The 18,201-nt window shown below is 43.8% G+C and overlaps 1 protein-coding gene across 13 annotated transcripts in view; it reads left to right on the top strand.

Moving 5' to 3' along the window:
- mef2d (myocyte enhancer factor 2d) overlaps window positions 1-18,201 on the top strand; it is a 75,808-nt gene that overhangs the window by 43,306 nt on the left and 14,301 nt on the right. For 3 of the 13 annotated variants that reach the window (XM_084053468.1, XM_084053471.1, XM_084053463.1), the window contains exons 4-9: window positions 715-849; window positions 1,075-1,212; window positions 6,984-7,197; window positions 8,616-8,669; window positions 14,394-14,572; window positions 16,483-16,512. In XM_084053468.1, coding sequence (XP_083909594.1) covers window positions 715-849; window positions 1,075-1,212; window positions 6,984-7,197; window positions 8,616-8,669; window positions 14,394-14,572; window positions 16,483-16,512 — 750 coding nt within the window. The remainder of the gene's footprint in view (window positions 1-714; window positions 850-1,074; window positions 1,213-6,983; window positions 7,198-8,615; window positions 8,670-14,393; window positions 14,573-16,482; window positions 16,513-18,201) is intronic. The other 10 variants (XM_084053465.1, XM_084053472.1, XM_084053467.1 and 7 more) reach the window with 7 other exon arrangements.

The following is an 18,201-nucleotide window of genomic DNA, read 5'->3' as shown; positions in this document are numbered from 1 at the left end:
GAAAGAACCTGGCTGCTGTTAGCTGAGGTGCTAACACCTCCACCCGCCTCTGTCTCACCCTTTACCCTTTATACTTCGCTCAACCACTCTCCTCGCGTGAAGCTTCACACCAATTACCAGCACCGTTGATTAGTTGATGTGTGGCAAGATGTGATGAATCCATGTATCACAGCGAAATGCACTTTCCCAGACTTCATTCTTTTCTTGAACATGAAAAAAGAAAAGAAAATACTTTTCCTGGCTGGAATTGGAATCAATAGGTTACTTCACCCTTTTAATAGTCTACTTCCTGAGAGTGCCTGCTGTGCAACCGGAGCAGATTCTGTGGGAAGAACATGCTTTGATGTTTGGTTGTAGATGTTATCGAGAGTGAACTCACAGATCGATGCAGGATTGAGAGTTCATGTTTTGTATCCCTTCGGCCTTTCCTTGTCTTGCTTGAATGAGCTGCTAAAAACAGTTCTCGGGGGCAGTTAGTGTCTCACCATTAGGGGCAACTTCTTCAGTTCTCATTCAGTGAATGGCGGTGGTATTAGCAGAGAGTTGAAATTGGTCATCCATGTGTCACAAAAGGTGTTTGAGAAATGACCAAGTTACACACACCTTTTTTCCCCAAAAAGGTGCCTGACAAAGAAGATGCTTTCCATGGAAGAATTTAAAAATGAAATGTAAACACTGCGTCTTTCCCTCCTCTACCCTTCCTAACCACTTTAGACGTTGCGAAAGAAAGGCTTTAACGGCTGCAACAGCCCCGAGCCGGACGGCGATGACTCCATTGACCAAAGCCCGCTTAACGACGACAAGTACCGCAAGAATGATGACCTGGACATCCTCTTCAAACGCTATGGCGTGAGTACCACCACACTTTTATCACTTTTATCTAACCCACCCTTTCTCTTCTCTCTATCTTTCTCTCCCCCCTATCCCCCCCTCCCCTCTCTCTCTCTACTCATTCTCTCTACTCACTCTCTCTCTCTCTCTCTCGTGCCTCTCTCTCTGTCTCGTGTCTCTCTCTCTCTCTCTCTCTCTCTCTCTCTCTCTCTCCCCCCTGTCCTCTGTCTTTGGGGAACGAAGGCTCTGAACAAGAAAGAGCACCGGGACTCTGAGAGCCCAGACCCAGAGGAGCCCTTCTCCCTCACCCCCCGCACTGAGGAGAAATACAAAAAAATTGACGAGGAGTTTGATAAAATGATGCAGAACTATAGGCTGTCAGTGAGTACTGTCCACTGTGTAACCCCCACCCATCCCCATCCCCCCCTTTTGATACTTTGCTGTTGAACGGTCAACCCAGGCCATGGCACGTGCTGGCCCGCCATGGGTTTGAGCCTGATTTATTTTTAGTTGCGCACCGAAAATTGCAGATCCATGAGCCCACAAACGCATCCCGATGGGTAGTGAGCTTGTAGATCTGCTGTTTTCAGCGCTCGTCACGGCGCGCAACCAAGTATGAATCAGGCATTAGTGACTGCTGACGGTGGCACTGACTACTCACAGAGCACCTGCCTTCACCACTGCTCACCCTCACCCCCCTCGCTTCACCTCTCACCCTCAACCATCCACCCTGTTCCATCGCCCTGTGTGTCTCACCCCAAGGACGGCGCTGCGGGGCAGAGAGCCTTGAGACTTACTGTAATTGGCAGGAGGGCGGTTACATTACATTACTCGGTTTGCAGCCAAAACAGACGTACTTAGTAAAGATCGTTACACATCGGGGGCAGGTATTCAGGTATTTGTGACAGAATTTCTTTCCGAAACGAGATTGATTTTTCATGGCAAAAAAAGGCATCGACCTGTATGAATGAGACATCAACTATGTGAATACGTCGTTTTGATATAAAATACTTGCCGGCGATCCTAATATTGTTTATTTGTCATGCCCGCGGTGTGTCCTTAACACTGGAGAAACAGACAATCAAATGCAAACTGGTGGCTGGCCATCAAATGTGCTTTTGATAGCACTTACGCCATTAAATTAAACGCTTTTAACACCTCACAGATCCATTTTTACACACTGAGAGTTTGATTAACACCCAAGATTGTGCTTTATATATTTCTGACATTATTTAGGAAATGGAAAAGAATGTGCATTTGCCAGCTAGCCATTTATTAATTGTGCCGTTAGGGAGGGCATTCTACTCCCAAGTGTCAGTGCTGCTACCCACAATCGGTGTACTGTACTTCTGACATTATCCAGGTCTGTCTTCTGGCTGGCACGAGGCCAAGCTCCTTTTACTTCTCTTCTCCTGTGCCAATAACTCTGCGATTCATTTTTTCATCAGTGCTCAACCATGCCATTAATGTCACTTTAATGAGTTGCATCAATTTACAACCCTACTTCCTGTTTCTCTGCTCCTGTGATGGGTCAGTTGGCAAAGAACCATCCTGCTGAGCCCACTACATGTAACCTATGTCAGGGGATCCCGAACCTTCCCATGCCAAAGACCCCAAATAGCCATAGCTACTGGCTGAAGCCCCTCTATTGCGAAATGGCTTTAAAATGATAATAATAATAATAATATTAATAAAATAAAAAGAATAGCTCCCGACAGGCAGGTTGGTACCTTTCGTGGTTTCCTCTGCCTTTGGTGTGTGATTGTGTGTGTTAATGGGTGAATGTAAGGTCATACGGCTGAAGGCCATTTTGCGTTTTCTTCAAAACACACTTTTTCTACTACTCCTACAGATTTAGCCGAATACTCACACAAAGTGGTATATTAACTCACGCGATCAAGATGTCAGCTTTTTCAGATTCCATTCCAATTGGCTATGACAACCCAGGCAACCCGGCCTGGCGGAGAGTTGCGCTCTGAGGAGCCCACTTTTCTAGTTTTAAATGAATTTATTTATTTTTCATTTTACTCTCCTTTCCATGGAGCCACCACTTTGAAAACCACTGGCCTATGTGATTTTAGAAAGTTCCCGAACTCGCTCATAGGTATCCGGCACGGTAACACGAAACATGAATTGTAACATGCACATAGTATTTCACAAAGGCCTCAGAAGCTTTTATTATCCAATATGATTAGTGAACGTAGAACCACTCACCCACATCAAAGTAACCCTCTCAGAGAAAAGGCGCTGCATCTAAATTCAATCACTTCAGTGGATACTGCTTATCCTGTGTTTGACCTAGGCTTTATCAGCCCTCTGTGCTGCTTGTGTGGTGAGCTGAAATAGCTCTTAAAAGCATTTATGAGAAGAAAGGCACAGCAGAAGGAGAATAGAATTCAATCTGCCACCCCTGGAGACCCGCGGCCCCTATCGCTAGTCAATTGGAAGGTAGTTTAGCTCTGCCAGTGGTTAGCTGTGCCGTCCCCCCAGACAGCCTTTGCCCGGCACACCTTTCATAGAACACTAGCAACACCCCCTACCCACCCCCATGCCCACGCTCCCCTTCACTCAGCATCATAATCCCCAGCATGACAGCTAGGGGCTGGGATATACACGCTTAATCCCACTTGTACTCAAATATCTCTTGAGGTAGACAGATAGACAGAAAGAAAGAGAGAGAAAGAGATACACACACACAGACTAGTCTTGCGTAGCCAGACAACTATTCCACAATCTCCGAATGCTATATATAGAGTGGAACTACACATCCCGAAATCCAAGGCAGGAAGCTGTCATCTGTTCGTCATTTCCGTTCACGAAAATATCTTTAAAAAATATCTTTACCTTTTATTTTTTAATTTCCATTTCAGCTATTTATGCTTCGATGATTTTTATTTTAGGATACATTTGCGTGACTATAAAGACGAAACGGAAGTGGGGGGGAGGCTTCACATCCGCTTTATCGCTTGATCATTTCCGGATCCGTGCTCCAGACTGTATGACGGAAGTGAAAATTGTGGAAGTGAAACAGTCTGGCTCGCGAGACTACAGACAGACAGACAGACAGACAGACAGACAGACAGACAGACAGACAGAGGGAGTAGCTGGAAAGGATGGCAAGAATGGTTGGCTCGGCTAACCAAAGCTAGTTACTAGTGTGTGTCTGTCTGGGTGTCTGTCTGTATGTCAGCGGCTAATCTCGCAAACCGCTAGACCGATAGCAAATGTCTTGTGCACCCTGGCACCCTTTCATTACTTTCATTCTTTTTTTTTTTTTTCAAACTTAAATTTTATGCTGGAAGACAAATGGGATGAAACTTTTCTGTCTGTTGAGGCTCTCTGCGTTCTTTTACATAGCATTTTTTGTTTTACTTTTCTTACTTGAATACCAACTTATTATATTTGGGACTATGTCCCCTGGAGACCCTTGAGACCTCTTCAAATATCATTGTATAAAATGCCAGAAATATATCTCTGACGACAATATACAGACATCTTTTTTAATTTCTGTAGGGAAACAAAAGGGGGGGAAACTACTCTCCACAAATGTATGATTTATGTTTAACAACAAAACCAGGAGTTACATTTGAAACTAGTGCTCACTATAAAGCCTAAAACTCATTTCATAATCAAATATCAAGGACCTGTAAAGATCACCCTGATTTCACCCTGTTTTCCTAGCAGAATATGATGAGACATTCCTAAAGTTGAAAAGGAAAAAAAGAAAAACTTTCAAAGGTTTTCAGGACAAGAGGAAGAGGAGGGAAACTAGGCCATGAGTTTAATTCATTCTGATATACCCTCGCATCTAGGAAACACGCCCATGTAGAAAGAACTCCATCAAGGGAAAATAGGTTAGCATTGTCTCCCCTCTTTTTGTTCTGCTCCTCAATACAGGAACAGCTCCTAGTCAATTATTTACCTTCTCCTTAAGGTTCTCGTCCTCTGTGTTAATTTGACTGTCAGCACGCAATTAACCTTGCATCTGCTATCGGGAGCATCTTTGTTAAATGCACTTTGAGTGAACCACGACCAGTCCGTGTGTAATGTGTTAGAAATTGCAACAATGTTCAATGCTAATGGTACAAGCAGAGCAGAAAGGTGGACAAAATAAAAAAGATGATGATTTTGATGATAAACAGCTAAGATGGCACGGATGATTTGAGACGATCAGTTAACCGAAAGGTCATAGGTTTGATTTCTGCATTCCCAGTCAAAGTGTCCTTTAAGATTAGTATCTCAATTGTAAATGTAGTGGGCTGTTCATTTACCCACAATCCTGTCAACATAGTGCTGTCCTAGCACTGTATGGTCCACATTAAAACATCTCTGTCCACCCTGCACTAACACGCACCCTCGCTCCCTCCATCATGATCATCCATCCATTTATCCACCCATTCTCTGCCCCTATTCTCTGCTTGGCCAGTGTGCAGTGGTGCAGTGCTTTAACCTATTCTATTCACCTGCCCAGGTCACTACGCAATAAAAATCCTCAGTGTTAATTTAACTCTGAGAGTATAGAAATGGAACCAAATAGACCCTTATGATATCTTTCTTTCTTTCTCTCTTTCTTTCTTCTGCGCTCTCTACCTCTCTCCTGTTTATTTTCTCAGACCCAACAAAAAGACAACAAAGTTATGGAAAGTCTTAATGTTGTCTGTCCATATACCTCTCCCTTTTACAGACAACAATGACATGATACTGGCAAAAGAAGGATACAGTACAAAGCAGAATGTTACTCCTTTCTATTCCGCTCAGTCTCTCTCTTTCCCCTCCCTTTGTCCCTCACTTTTCCTTTGCCCCCCCCCCCCCCCCTTTTTTTGTTAAAAAAAAGTTATAACACAGAAGGAAGGAGGCAACAATCAAGGGCAGAATAGTCTGTCTTCTTCTCATTTAAACTGGGTTCTAGGCAGTACAGTACGGCGCAGTACAGAGTGGTACTGGCCCACATTCTATATATAGAAGTCCTTCTTTCTGCCTGAACCGGAACAGGGTGAAATGGGTCAGAGGCGGGCAGAACACCGGACAACCCCGGGGTCCTTTCCTCTTCCGCACATCCCACTACCCTGGGATGTGCAGTCAGCTGCTAGAGGCATTGATTCAGAACCTGTGAGAAGTAATCACACTTTGAGAAAACTTTCATTCGACCTTTGGGCAATTCTCTAGAGTTGGATGAATAGATGCAGTAGGCCAGGGGTTGCATTAGATGTTGGGGTTCCGTTTCACTGGGCATACACTCTATCCTAGTTTGAAGGTAACATCTTGTTTACTCGCACAAAGTCGAGATATGCGCTGAAATATCCTCTGTGAGAGCCAAAAGATTTACCAAAATGGACGAGTCCATTTGGGTCAATATTTACGTTCTCAAATTTAAATTATCATTGAGGATTTTACTGCATAAGATTTTTTATTTTTTTTAACTCTTGCTATGATGAACTCTGTCATGATGGTAGGGGTGTCGGTAGGGGTTGGTGTAATGTACCGTAGCTGTAACATAAAATACACAGTGAGAAATATCATCAGTAACCAAATGCAATAACCAGCCCTGTTGCACTGCTGCTGTGATTGGGTTTTAACCTGGCATGGGATGTGAAGCCACCATAGCTTCTTGAACTCGCCACCAAGTCACTTTGCATGCTAACACTAAGACGGCAACAATTGCGTGTTTGATTATATGTATACAGTATATACAGCTATATAATGTATGTGTGAGAGGGTGTTGCTGTGAGCTTGTGTGTAAGAATGTATTTGAAGAGTTATGCTCCAAAATGTCATACAGTAGTATATCCCTGTTGGGGAAAAGACTCCGGTCAATCAATGAAAAAATCATGATTTTGTCAACCATGGGGTTACATTTACCATCATCCTTCAACAATTAAGCAAGTTAATTTTGTGCTGTCAATTATACCATACAATCTTGTGCTATCAATTATACCATACAAGCATATTTTCACATTTTGGATATTTCATTTTGGAGTGACACTTTTCAATCAATGACTGAATGTGTTATTTGATGAGCAAGCTTGCCTGGGTGAACATCTTAATGTGTTTGCACGGCTGTTGGTCAAATCGACATCCAAGCACATGGCAATTGATGTGGGAGTGTCACTAGATCTAAGCCCCGCCGTCTTCCTGTCTCCTCTCTCCGCCAGTCTGCCGTCCCACAGCCCACCTTTTCCATGCCAGTCACGGTGCCAGTGTCCAATCACAACCTCCAGTTCAGCAACAACCCCGGCGGTGCCCTGGTCACCACCGCCTCCTTTGTCACCTCCACCCTCACAGATCCTCGCCTCCTATCGCCCCAGCAACCGACACTGCAGAGGAACAGCGTGTCGCCAGGGTTACCGCAGAGGCCGGCCAGCGCAGGTGAGACGCTGCTGGAACAGCAAGGCTTGTTTTCTTATGAAGTGTAACCGTTACAACCAGTGGTAGGGAGGTACTTCATTAAAAACGAATTACGAGAGCCAATATAGCCTCGTAGATGAGATATTTTTGTTAAAAATATAAATAATGTTTGAAAGTACAAATTCTGGGTTCCTAGAACCTCCTAAGCAGAGCCCAAATTAGGTTCTGAGATCCCTATTTGAAACCGAGCTGTAGCATTGGAAACAAATCCAGAACCTGTGAAATAAGTTAGATGGCAAAGCACAGTTCACTTAGTTATTGTGGCTGAATAGAGCCTTGATTTTAAGACTGGGGTTTCCCTTTTGTGTGTTCTGTTTATATTATATAGTTATTATGATGACGTGTGTGTGCTCTGTTTATGTGTATGTAATATGAGGGTTGTGCGGAGGTGGCATTATCAGTATCTGTTAATTGTTCAAGCAGGACAATTATTATATTTGTATTTAGACAAAACCAGAAACGTAATTCATAGTATAAGACTATAATACACACACCCTATGCAAATAATGATATATATAAATGATATATATATAATTATATATTATATATATATAATTGATTTGCCTGATGCAGCACACCTTTATAAGCTTCTGCTGCCTCCTGCATGGAAAACCAATCATCAACTCTCTGACTAAAGGGATTTGTGCCCCATTTTTTTTGTCTCACACAAGGTTACTTATCAAGCTTTGTCCCGACAAACGTAATCTCATTGTAAGCCAGAATTAGATGATGTAACACATGGTCATACAACAAACGCATTACAGTGTTTGTCATAACACACCAACCTCCAAGTCAAAAGGTTTCCTTGTTTTCCATGTTTAAATTGCACTTTTAACCATTCCCCAATGTCCACTATTATCTTCCCTGTAAAAAGTGTCCTTGTGCAAAACACTGAATTCCTATCAGATGCAGAGATGCTGTTCTGTGGCTGACCAAACAAACAAACAAATACATTTGAGATTTGCTCATTGTGGGAGTGGGTTCATACAATTTGGTTTAAAACATTAAACATCCAGCATTTGAAAAGTGTGAAATCACTTAGGTGATTTACACTTAATCCCTATTTTATACGTAATCTTACGATGGTGTCACAGTGAAAATAGCCGATCTTCAAGCTCACAAGACGTCATGACACAACGCGTTCTGAGGTTGTAGATCTGGCCTTTTCGCAATTTGTTTTCCAAACTTTTCATGTACAATGACATGTCCAAAACAGGAACTCCAGGTTGAAAGTTTTTAACTTCTTAGTTGACCATAAATATAATACTACTTTCACAGACGTGTCGTACACCTACAATTATCATTAAGGACAAAATAAAAGAAGAAACATGGTGATTTCGTTTTTCACCATCCTGTCTGTCTTTCTCGCCCTCTCTCAGGCGCTCTTCTAGGAGATATGGGAAACTCAAACGGAGCGTGCCCAAGTCCAGTTGGTGAGTAAACTCAGTCTGTTGTTAGCTGGTTTGGCTGTGTTAATTGTTAGGATTGCTTGCACACAGCAGCACATGGTCCATTTAGTCTGTGAATAAAGATGTTTTGCCGGTTAGTTTGGGCCCTCCATGCTTAAACTGGATGTGTAATGGTTGCCACTTGGAGTCTAGCTCAATGGACGGTATTCTGTTTGGTAGGAGGCAGAATGCCTCATGTGTGGCAACAGGCTGTCACATGGACATGCGTATATGGGCACAGAAACCCACTGGCATGTGGACACACACACACACACACACACACACACACACACACACACACACACACACACACACACACACACACACACACACACACACACACACACACACACACACACACACACACACACACACACACACACACACCTGTTGGCTGGCGACAGCTGAGGGTCACAGGACAGTCTGCTTGTAAACAGACCAAAGAGTTGTTGGGTTGAGAGAGAAAGAGAGAGAGAGGGGGGGGGGTGAGAGCCTGAAAGATTGTCAAAAGGAAGGACAGAAAAATTGCGAAATAATAGAAACTCTGTACCGCCTCAGCCGCAATGCCCCCTAAACTATCTCTGTCTATATATTTTCTTTCACTCTCCCCCCCCCCCCTCTCTCTCTCTCTCTCTCTCTCTCTCTCTCTCTCTCTCTCTCTCTCTCTCTCTCTCTCTCGCTCTCTCTCTCTCTATCTCAGTGTCTCTCTCTCTTTCTCCTTTTCCAGCCCCCTCTCCTTTTCAGCTGTTCCTCCATGTCTTCTCTGTAGAGTAATGTAGCACCACTCCTGTCGCTCTCTCGCCCCCCTTCCCCTCTTCCAACTGTCCCCTTGTCTTGGCACAGGGCTCTCCTCAAAGGTGACTTTGACACCAGCCAGAGCTCTTCTCTGAAACGCCCACAGCTCAGTGCAGATACCGTTAGGAAGGCCACAGAAGTTCATATTGTGAGAGGACTTCTGATACAAATAACATTGGGTGTTTTTGTGGTGGAGAGAGTGGTATGAAAGCAGCCAATATATCTTTGTAGTAATATGCTGATTAACACATTAAGACCGGGAACGCATCTGTGTCATTTTAGATTTGAGCTATAACCATTATTTTATACTTTGGCTAATCAAAAATAGCAGATATACAAGCTCATAGCGCGGCACCGAGTGCCACGCAAAAATGTTTCATAGCCAGGATTGAATGGGTTAAGTATCAATATGTTTCTTCCCAGCCATTTCCAGGCAATCAAACGATGGTTTTGAGGATAATTTTTGACAGAGTGCTCCAAGGTTTGGTTGGTTTGAAATCGAATTGAAAAGCGTTGCTTGTCTTTGAAGACATGCTTGCGAGTCTGAAAAGCCGTAAATAATTTGTGTAATTTGTTTCATTCGTTTCACTCGCTACGTTTTTGCTCTAAGGGATGGTGGAATAATTCTATTTAGTTTTATTTCCCTTTTTAATTCTTTCCCGGTGACACATTTCCAGAGATTACTCATAGACTGGAAGTAGATTAGACTTGAAAAATGTGTTATGGCCAAGGCTTAGAAGAATCTGTGGACATTTCATTCATTTTCTGTGGTCCTTTTGGCAGAACGTCTTTGGGAAATCTGTGACGTTCTGTAGTCCATTTAGTGTTTTGCTTCACCACGTACAGTACAACCACTATGTACCAACATGAAATTGTATTTCATGTATTGGTTGACATTTCAGGAATTTGCTGATAATGAATGGGATTTAAAGTTGATTCATGTAAATGGTAAATGGACTGCATATGTATATAGTACCTTAGTCTTTCCAACCCATCAGCGCTTTACAATGTATTAAACATTCTCCGATAGGTATACACAAATAGGTGCCGTGTACTTCTAGACAGCGGTTATCGATGTTTTTGTGCCCAAGGAACCACAAAAGCTTAAGTCAAAATCAGAAGACACACCTGGACATGTCCCACAGCACACCAGTGTGCCTCGGCACACCATATGGGATCCACTGTACTAGGCTGTGTTTGAGTCCCAGTATAGACATTACTATCATGATCCATGCTGTACAGCGTGCTGATGTCATGGCTCCTTTCTTGCCAGAAACAACAAACCCCATAATCCTTCCTTTCCCTTCCCTTCCCTTCCCTTCCCTTCCCTTTCCTTTCCTTTCCTTTCCTTTCCTTTCCTTTCCTTTCCTTTCCTTTCCTTTCCTTTCCTTTCCTTTCCTTTCCTTTCCTTTCCTTTCCTTTCCTTTCCTTTCCTCTCCTCTCCTCTCCTCTCCTCTCCTCTCCTCTCCTCTCCTCTCCTCTCCTCTCCTCTCCTGGAGCTGTCGTTCTCAGCTGTTGTGTCCAGGGCTTGGGGCTCCGGGCGCAGGGAATGTCACCATTGACGTCACACGGCATTCCACACATTCCCACGCCCAGCCCGGCGTAATGGGAGACAGCAGATACACACACAGACACAGACACACATCCAAACACAGTGGATACACTGACAAAAGTATGCACTCTCAGTCTCCATGCTTTTTACGCTGCAAAAAGCGTACAGCCAGACTGTTTTCATTTGGACGACAAAGGAAAGTGCTTCAAGGCTGTACATGTATATACACACCTATGTGTGTTCCCACATACACAAACCCACAGGCGTTCACTCGCGCGCTCTCTCACTCTCTCTCACACACACACACACACACACACACACACACACACACACACACACACACACACACACACACACACACACACACACACACACACACACATTGGTAAATGCAGGCCTTCTCTGGGTCTAGTCAGGGATTAGGTGTTGCAGTGCACATGGCCAACAACACACTGACACATGGAGTTTTCAATCCCTGGCCCACTCTCTCACTCACTCTCTCACTCTCTCACTCTCTCACTCTTTCACTCTCTCACTCTCTCACTCACTCACTCACTCACTCACTCACTCACTCACTCACTCACTCACTCACTCACTCACTCACTCACTCACTCACTCACTCACTCACTCACTCACTCACTCACTCACTCTCTCACTCACTCACTCACTCACTCACTCACTCTCTCACTCACTCACTCACTCACTCACTCTCTCACTCACTCACTCACTCACTCACTCACTCACTCACTCACTCACTCACTCACTCACTCACTCACTCACTCACTCACTCACTCACTCTCACTTTCTACTCTCACTGACTCGCTCTCTGAACTCACTGTCTTAATTTTGACCAATTCACTCACTCACCGTTCTGTCTCTGCTTACCTCACTCTACCATCTTCCTTTCTCACTCCTTCCTTCACTCCTGTTCTCTCTCCTGTTCTCCCACCCTCCTTTTCTTTCCTCTCTCTTTCATCACCTAGCCGGTAAAAATGAGGGCTCAATTTGTTTGTTTGTTCAAACACACACGCGGACTCATGCACGTAGGCACACACGCACGCGCACACACACACACACACACACACACACACACACAGTACGCGTTTGTGTGTGTTTCCATAGACTTGTACCCTTTGCATCATCGTCTTTTTTAATGACACCCCTTCCACACTCACTCACTCACCCACACACACACACACACACACACACACACACACACACACACACACACACACACACACACACACACACACACACACACACACACACACACACACACACACACACACACACACACACACACACACACATACACACAACCGTTCACAAATTCCCATCAGAGCCGGTGACACACTTGTTCTCAGTGCGTGTGGGGTTCCCAGAAGAACCTTACACTTTGGCCAGTGGTCATCGACTCGCTTCCATTGGACACCAATGGAGATGAACTTGACTCTGCACAGTAACATCCTCAGTGTCCGAGAGTGTACTGCAAATCCACATGTGCACACTCTCTGAGTTACACATGGTTCCATTAACACTGAGGATTTTACTGTGTGGTGCTAAGGGAGCTGAGTCCTAGCAAAAGCTTCAGTATAATGGAAACAATGTCCTCCGTTTTCCCCTAGCTTCTTCCTCTGTCTTCTCCCTTGCCTCCTTCCCTTTAGTACCCTACCTTTTCTGTAGTTATTCTCTTCCTGCCTCAGTTTCCTCCTTTTCTCTCCCTACCTCCTCCAGATTCCTCTCTCACCCCCCTCTCTCATTCCTCTCCCCTCCTTTTCCTCAACTACCCCCCCCCCCCCCCTCTGCTAAGCTGGTCTCTGAGGGAAGTGTGTCATTGTTGTTGTCTTTGTTGTTTTCTGTTAGCTGGTGTGTGTGGAGTTGCGGCGAGGGGAGGAATTATTGGTAATTTGCGCAAAAGTGTGCGGTGTTTACCAGTGGAGTGTGTGGGTGGGGGCTGGGAGGGTGAGGATGTCACATCTTTCCATGTAGTGTGTGTGAGTGAGATGAAGCAGCGTCACATGCCACTATCGTCTGGAGGCCGCGTCATGGAGCACTGCTATCTGCTATCGCACAACAGACCCCAACCCCCCTCTCACACACACACACACACACACACACACACACACACACACACACACACACACAACCACACACAACCACCCACACACACACACACACACACACACACACACACACACACACACACACACACACACACACACACACACACACACACACACACACACACACACACACACACACACACACACACACACACTACCACACACAACCACACACACACACCCACCCACGCACGCACATACCCAAGAGACTGCAGTGCTCTGTGTGTTTTTGTGCGTCTGTGTGCACACATGTGCCAAGGCTGGGAAAGTCCCTTTTTTCCAAAGACAGAGTGAGTTGTGTTTGAATCAAATGCTCTTTTTAACCTCTGCGGGGCCAAGTCTCTGTCACGCCGTCTGTTAAGGAACTGTCTCTACTTCCCTTTCTTTTTTTTTTTCTTTAGATTTAACCTGTTCATGTGCCTCCTTGTATGCAGCAGAGCCTGGAATGTTGTCTTGACACCTTGTACCCACCCACGCACGTGCACGTGCTCGCGCGCACACACACACACACACACACACACACACACACACACACACACACACACACACCAAAACATACATGGACGCATACACATGCACGCACACATATCTTTTTGTTTTGTGAAGGAAACAAAACATGAGCCGTATTGTGTTATTGTTTCTCACAGTGCCACTTGTGTTGTACCATCAGAGGTTGGAATGTGTTTAGCCATGACAAATGTTGTTTGAAAAGAGGGCGCGTTCAGAGGACGCAACCCAAAGTGCCCTGTCACATTGTTGGAAAACAGTCATGAGAAAAACTCAAGTTCTTGGTGGTGAGAAGCTAGCGAGTGAGTCTATTTGTTTTTGCTTAGTGCCGAACCAGTTCAAGCACTGTGTCATATGAATTGATGGAAGAGATATGGAGCAGGCTGTTCAGTGGTTCAGTCACTGCTGAGAGGAAGTAGTTATGAGAATGGGACGTCGATTTAATGTAAAAATGCTTTGAGAAAGAGAATACATACACACATATTTTTTCTAGGAAGGCCCATGGGAAATTTGTACAGTATATGCGCAAACACACACACACACACACACACACACACACACACACACACACACACACACACACACACACACACACACACACACACACACACACAGACACACAGACACACACACAGACACTGGCGCACACTTACACACAAAAGAACACAAGGTAGACACACGCCCTCCTTATCTAAGCTCATTCTCTCTCTGTCTCTCTCTCTCTCTCCCCAGCCAACGGCTACATCAGTGCCAGGGCTTCTCCTGGCCTCCTCTCCGTCTCCAACGGCAACAGCCTTGGGAAAGTAGTTCCGGCCAAGTCTCCCCCTCCGCCCAGCCCTCAGATGGTCAACAGCCGCAAGCCAGACCTGAGGGTCATCACCTCGCAGAGCGGAAAGAGCCTCATGCAGCTGGTGAGAACTACAACTATGGCAGTCCCACTGGGACATTAATGGTTGAATCTCACAGAGATTGGCCAATGAACATCTAGCTTACATAGAGTGGGAGCGTACAGATTATGACTTTCCAATGGCCCGCAATATTTCACTTTGCATTAGTAAACATTCACTAAACGTTTACTTGTGTAGCTGCTCCTAGCAGTTAGGATTTGTTAACCCATTAAATCCGGGAACGCATCTGTGTCATTTTAGATTTTAGCTATAACCATTATTTTATACTTTGGCTATTTTTTTAAATCGTGAAAATGTGTGCAAAACTTTGAATATATATATATATATTTTAAAGCTAAACATTTTGACTCAAATCTTTGCTTCTGGGGATTCTACAAATGTCTTCTAAATCCTTGAAAAAAACTATGATGTTATATCAGTGGTGCTCAAACTTTTTCATGTCAGGGACCCCCCCAAAATTATATTATATTTGTATTGTATTTGTATTTGGCCGCGGGCCCCCATCCCAAAATATTTAGTTCCAGGGACCCCCAGAAGCAAATATTGGAGTTAAGAATGTTGAACGCTTTAAAAAAGATATATATTCAAAGATTTGCACAAATCTTTAAGATTTTTCAAAAATAGCAGATCTGAGCTTGGATACAGTATCTGCAATTTTTGAATATCCAAAGAAATCTTAAAATGACACAGATGCGTTCCCGGTCTTAATGGATTAAAGCAGAGGAGAAATTTCACGTATGTGCCAATGTACTGTGACAAACACACCCCCCCTTTCCTTTCCTGTGTCTCAGAACATATCCCCCCCCACCACACACAATTTGTATTACAGTAGTACTAGTAGTATTACAGCATCAACATAAAAATACAACTTTACACTCACACAGATCTCCCCATCTCAAAATGTTTTGTTCCAGGGACCCCCAGAAGCAAAGATTTGAGTTGAAAATGTATATATATTCAAAGATTTGTACACATTTTCACGATTAAAAAAATAGCAGATCTACAAGCTCATAGCGCGGCACTATGAGCTTGCCTTGTATCTACTATGTTTTAATAGCCAAATAAATCTAAAATGACACAGATGCGTTCCCGGATTGAATGGGATCATTTAAGTTTTTGAGAACCAATGCTCTAAGATATAGCCCCGGGTCAGGATATGTTTGTGCCTATTTTAGATGCTGAACACATTGCATGACATCAGCAAAAGAAGTCACACATTAGGTATGCAACATAATGTTTGTTGTTTTGGTTGATGCAACATGTCACATGATGTGCACGTGAAATCTGGCATATTGGAGTTTTAATTAAAAGGCCAATAAAAATGTATTCAATTTATGAAGGATAAATATTTCACCAATAATTGTCTGTCTCCAAATTTTAGATGTGTATAGCCTCATTGTTACTTAGGTGTCAAAAACCTTGGATTTTGGCTAGGCAACTTATGTGTAGAACACAGTTTTTAACAATAAACTGCACCTGATAATGCAATACATTACAAACATACTATAACAGTGTCCCCATCCACTTAAACATCAAAATGCATTGCAAATAAACTCATTCTTAAACCGTATATACTCAGTTGACCAGGGTACTACCCAGGCATCTACTTTTTCCCTCTACACCAAATCTCTCCGCCAAACATAGCTGATTGTTCAAGCTTACAAAACATTGCGTTGTAGCGCGCGGTGAGCTTGTAGGTCTGTTATGTTTTGCAGAATGTTAGTCTAATATGACATGCCCAGAATAGGGACGCAAGGGTTCATGTGGTTAAGTATGAATCTTTCTTGACCAAGTTGGCGTCAAAAACATTGCACTCTTTCGATATACCTTACTTCAGCAACTTGGTACAGGAACATAACCCTCCACTTCTCTACCCCCTCCCCCCCCCCTTGTCCCTCGGGTCCCCCACGCAGACAGAGGAGGAGCTGCAGTTGGTGAGTGAGGTGAATAGATTTCTCCTCCTAGCCTTCTGGATGTGGTGTCAAGCACTGTGTGATCTCACCAGGCATGACTGTGACACCGTTGGCAAATGCATCCCTCCTGGGCTGAGTCATTTGCACTAGTGCTATGATTAGAATGTTGGTAGCACCGCGAGCATCGGAGCACACAGTAAACTTAGCGCGGCCTAGCGAAAGGGTTTCTGATTGGTGAATGCATACAGCAGAGGAGTCATCTGGCTGTCCTGGGTGTGGAAAGGTGTTGTGAGCGTGTAAACATGTTTTCCAATGCTGGGTTCTAATGTAGGTTCACGTGTTGACACAGTAAAACCGATATTGACCAAGTTATGAGATGTGCAAATGTCATGCATTCGCACATAAAAACATGTTAAAATAGCTAGTTGAGAAACCATTTTACTATTTCTATCAATTGCTGAATTTCAGGGTCAACTGAATGCATGAAACTACATAGAGCTCAGCATAAAAATGTGTTGGAAGAACAAAAATGCAAATGCAAATATCAACATTCAGATTTGGAAAAGGAACTTTATACACTGGTGAATCAAATCACTGTTCCCATTTACATGGAGAGAAGAGTACATTTTCCCCATCTCTTTTCATCATTGATAGTTGAAAAAAGTATTGGGAAAAAAACAAAACACCTATGGCACCTGACCAGACAAGTGACTCCTTGGCTCTGCTGCAGATCCACTGTGGGTAGCCCTCAGCATGTGCATGGATGGGTTTCATTTGACTGACTGCTATTACTGTAGTAACAGAATAGAGTTCAGGATGGTGTGCCTCATGGCGTGAAAGACACCATAGAGCCAAATGTAAACTTTATCTTGCTTTTTACTTGAAAACATTTTCAGTGAGCGTTATGATATAATATGAATTATGCACTTTCCACCACACACTCACACACGCACACACGCGCGCGCGCACACACACACACACACACACACACACACACACACACACACACACACACACACACACACACACACCTCTCATACCTGTCAGTACACACATACTTCTAATAATAAAGGCATTCACACCTCCAAATATTCTCATCCACACTGTACAGTACATTCCGTACATGTCCAGTGATCTAAAGTCATGCACACATTTCTGATACACTATTCCCAAGACTCAAACATATTCAATCACACCCACGCCATTCTGTCCACACACACACACACACCCCTTCAGCATGTGCACTTCATTTGCTGACACACCGTGTAGTATATGCATGCAGTTTTGTCAGCATGATCCTCCATCAGTTAATGCACACCATCCTCCATGATGCCCCAATATTACACGATTGCCCACCCCTGGCGACAGTGTAGCCAGCATCACCAGGAGATGTGACGCACTTTTCATGTCACACGTTTACGTTGCAGAAACGTGTGAACATCAAACGCACCAAACATTTGTGATGGCAAATGTATAGGAAACACTGAATTGTCTGTTACGCTGAATGACATTTCTATACTGCCCTGTGAAGGCAAAGGGCAGTCCAGCAAATGGCAATTTTATTTGAATGACTTATTGCCTCTGTATCAATTTTGTTATTTAATTTGTAATCTGTATTCACTCTATTTTCCACAAACCCAAACTTTGCAACAAATGCAAAGAATTGAAGTAAAAATATTTTTCTCTATCACCAGTCATTGGTAGTACACTCTCCGGTGT

The sequence above is a fragment of the Gymnoscopelus microlampas genome (genome assembly GCF_963454915.1).
Source record: "Gymnoscopelus microlampas genome assembly, chromosome: 3".
Classification (NCBI taxonomy): domain Eukaryota; kingdom Metazoa; phylum Chordata; class Actinopteri; order Myctophiformes; family Myctophidae; genus Gymnoscopelus; species Gymnoscopelus microlampas.
This window is presented reverse-complemented; position numbering and strand designations above follow the sequence as displayed.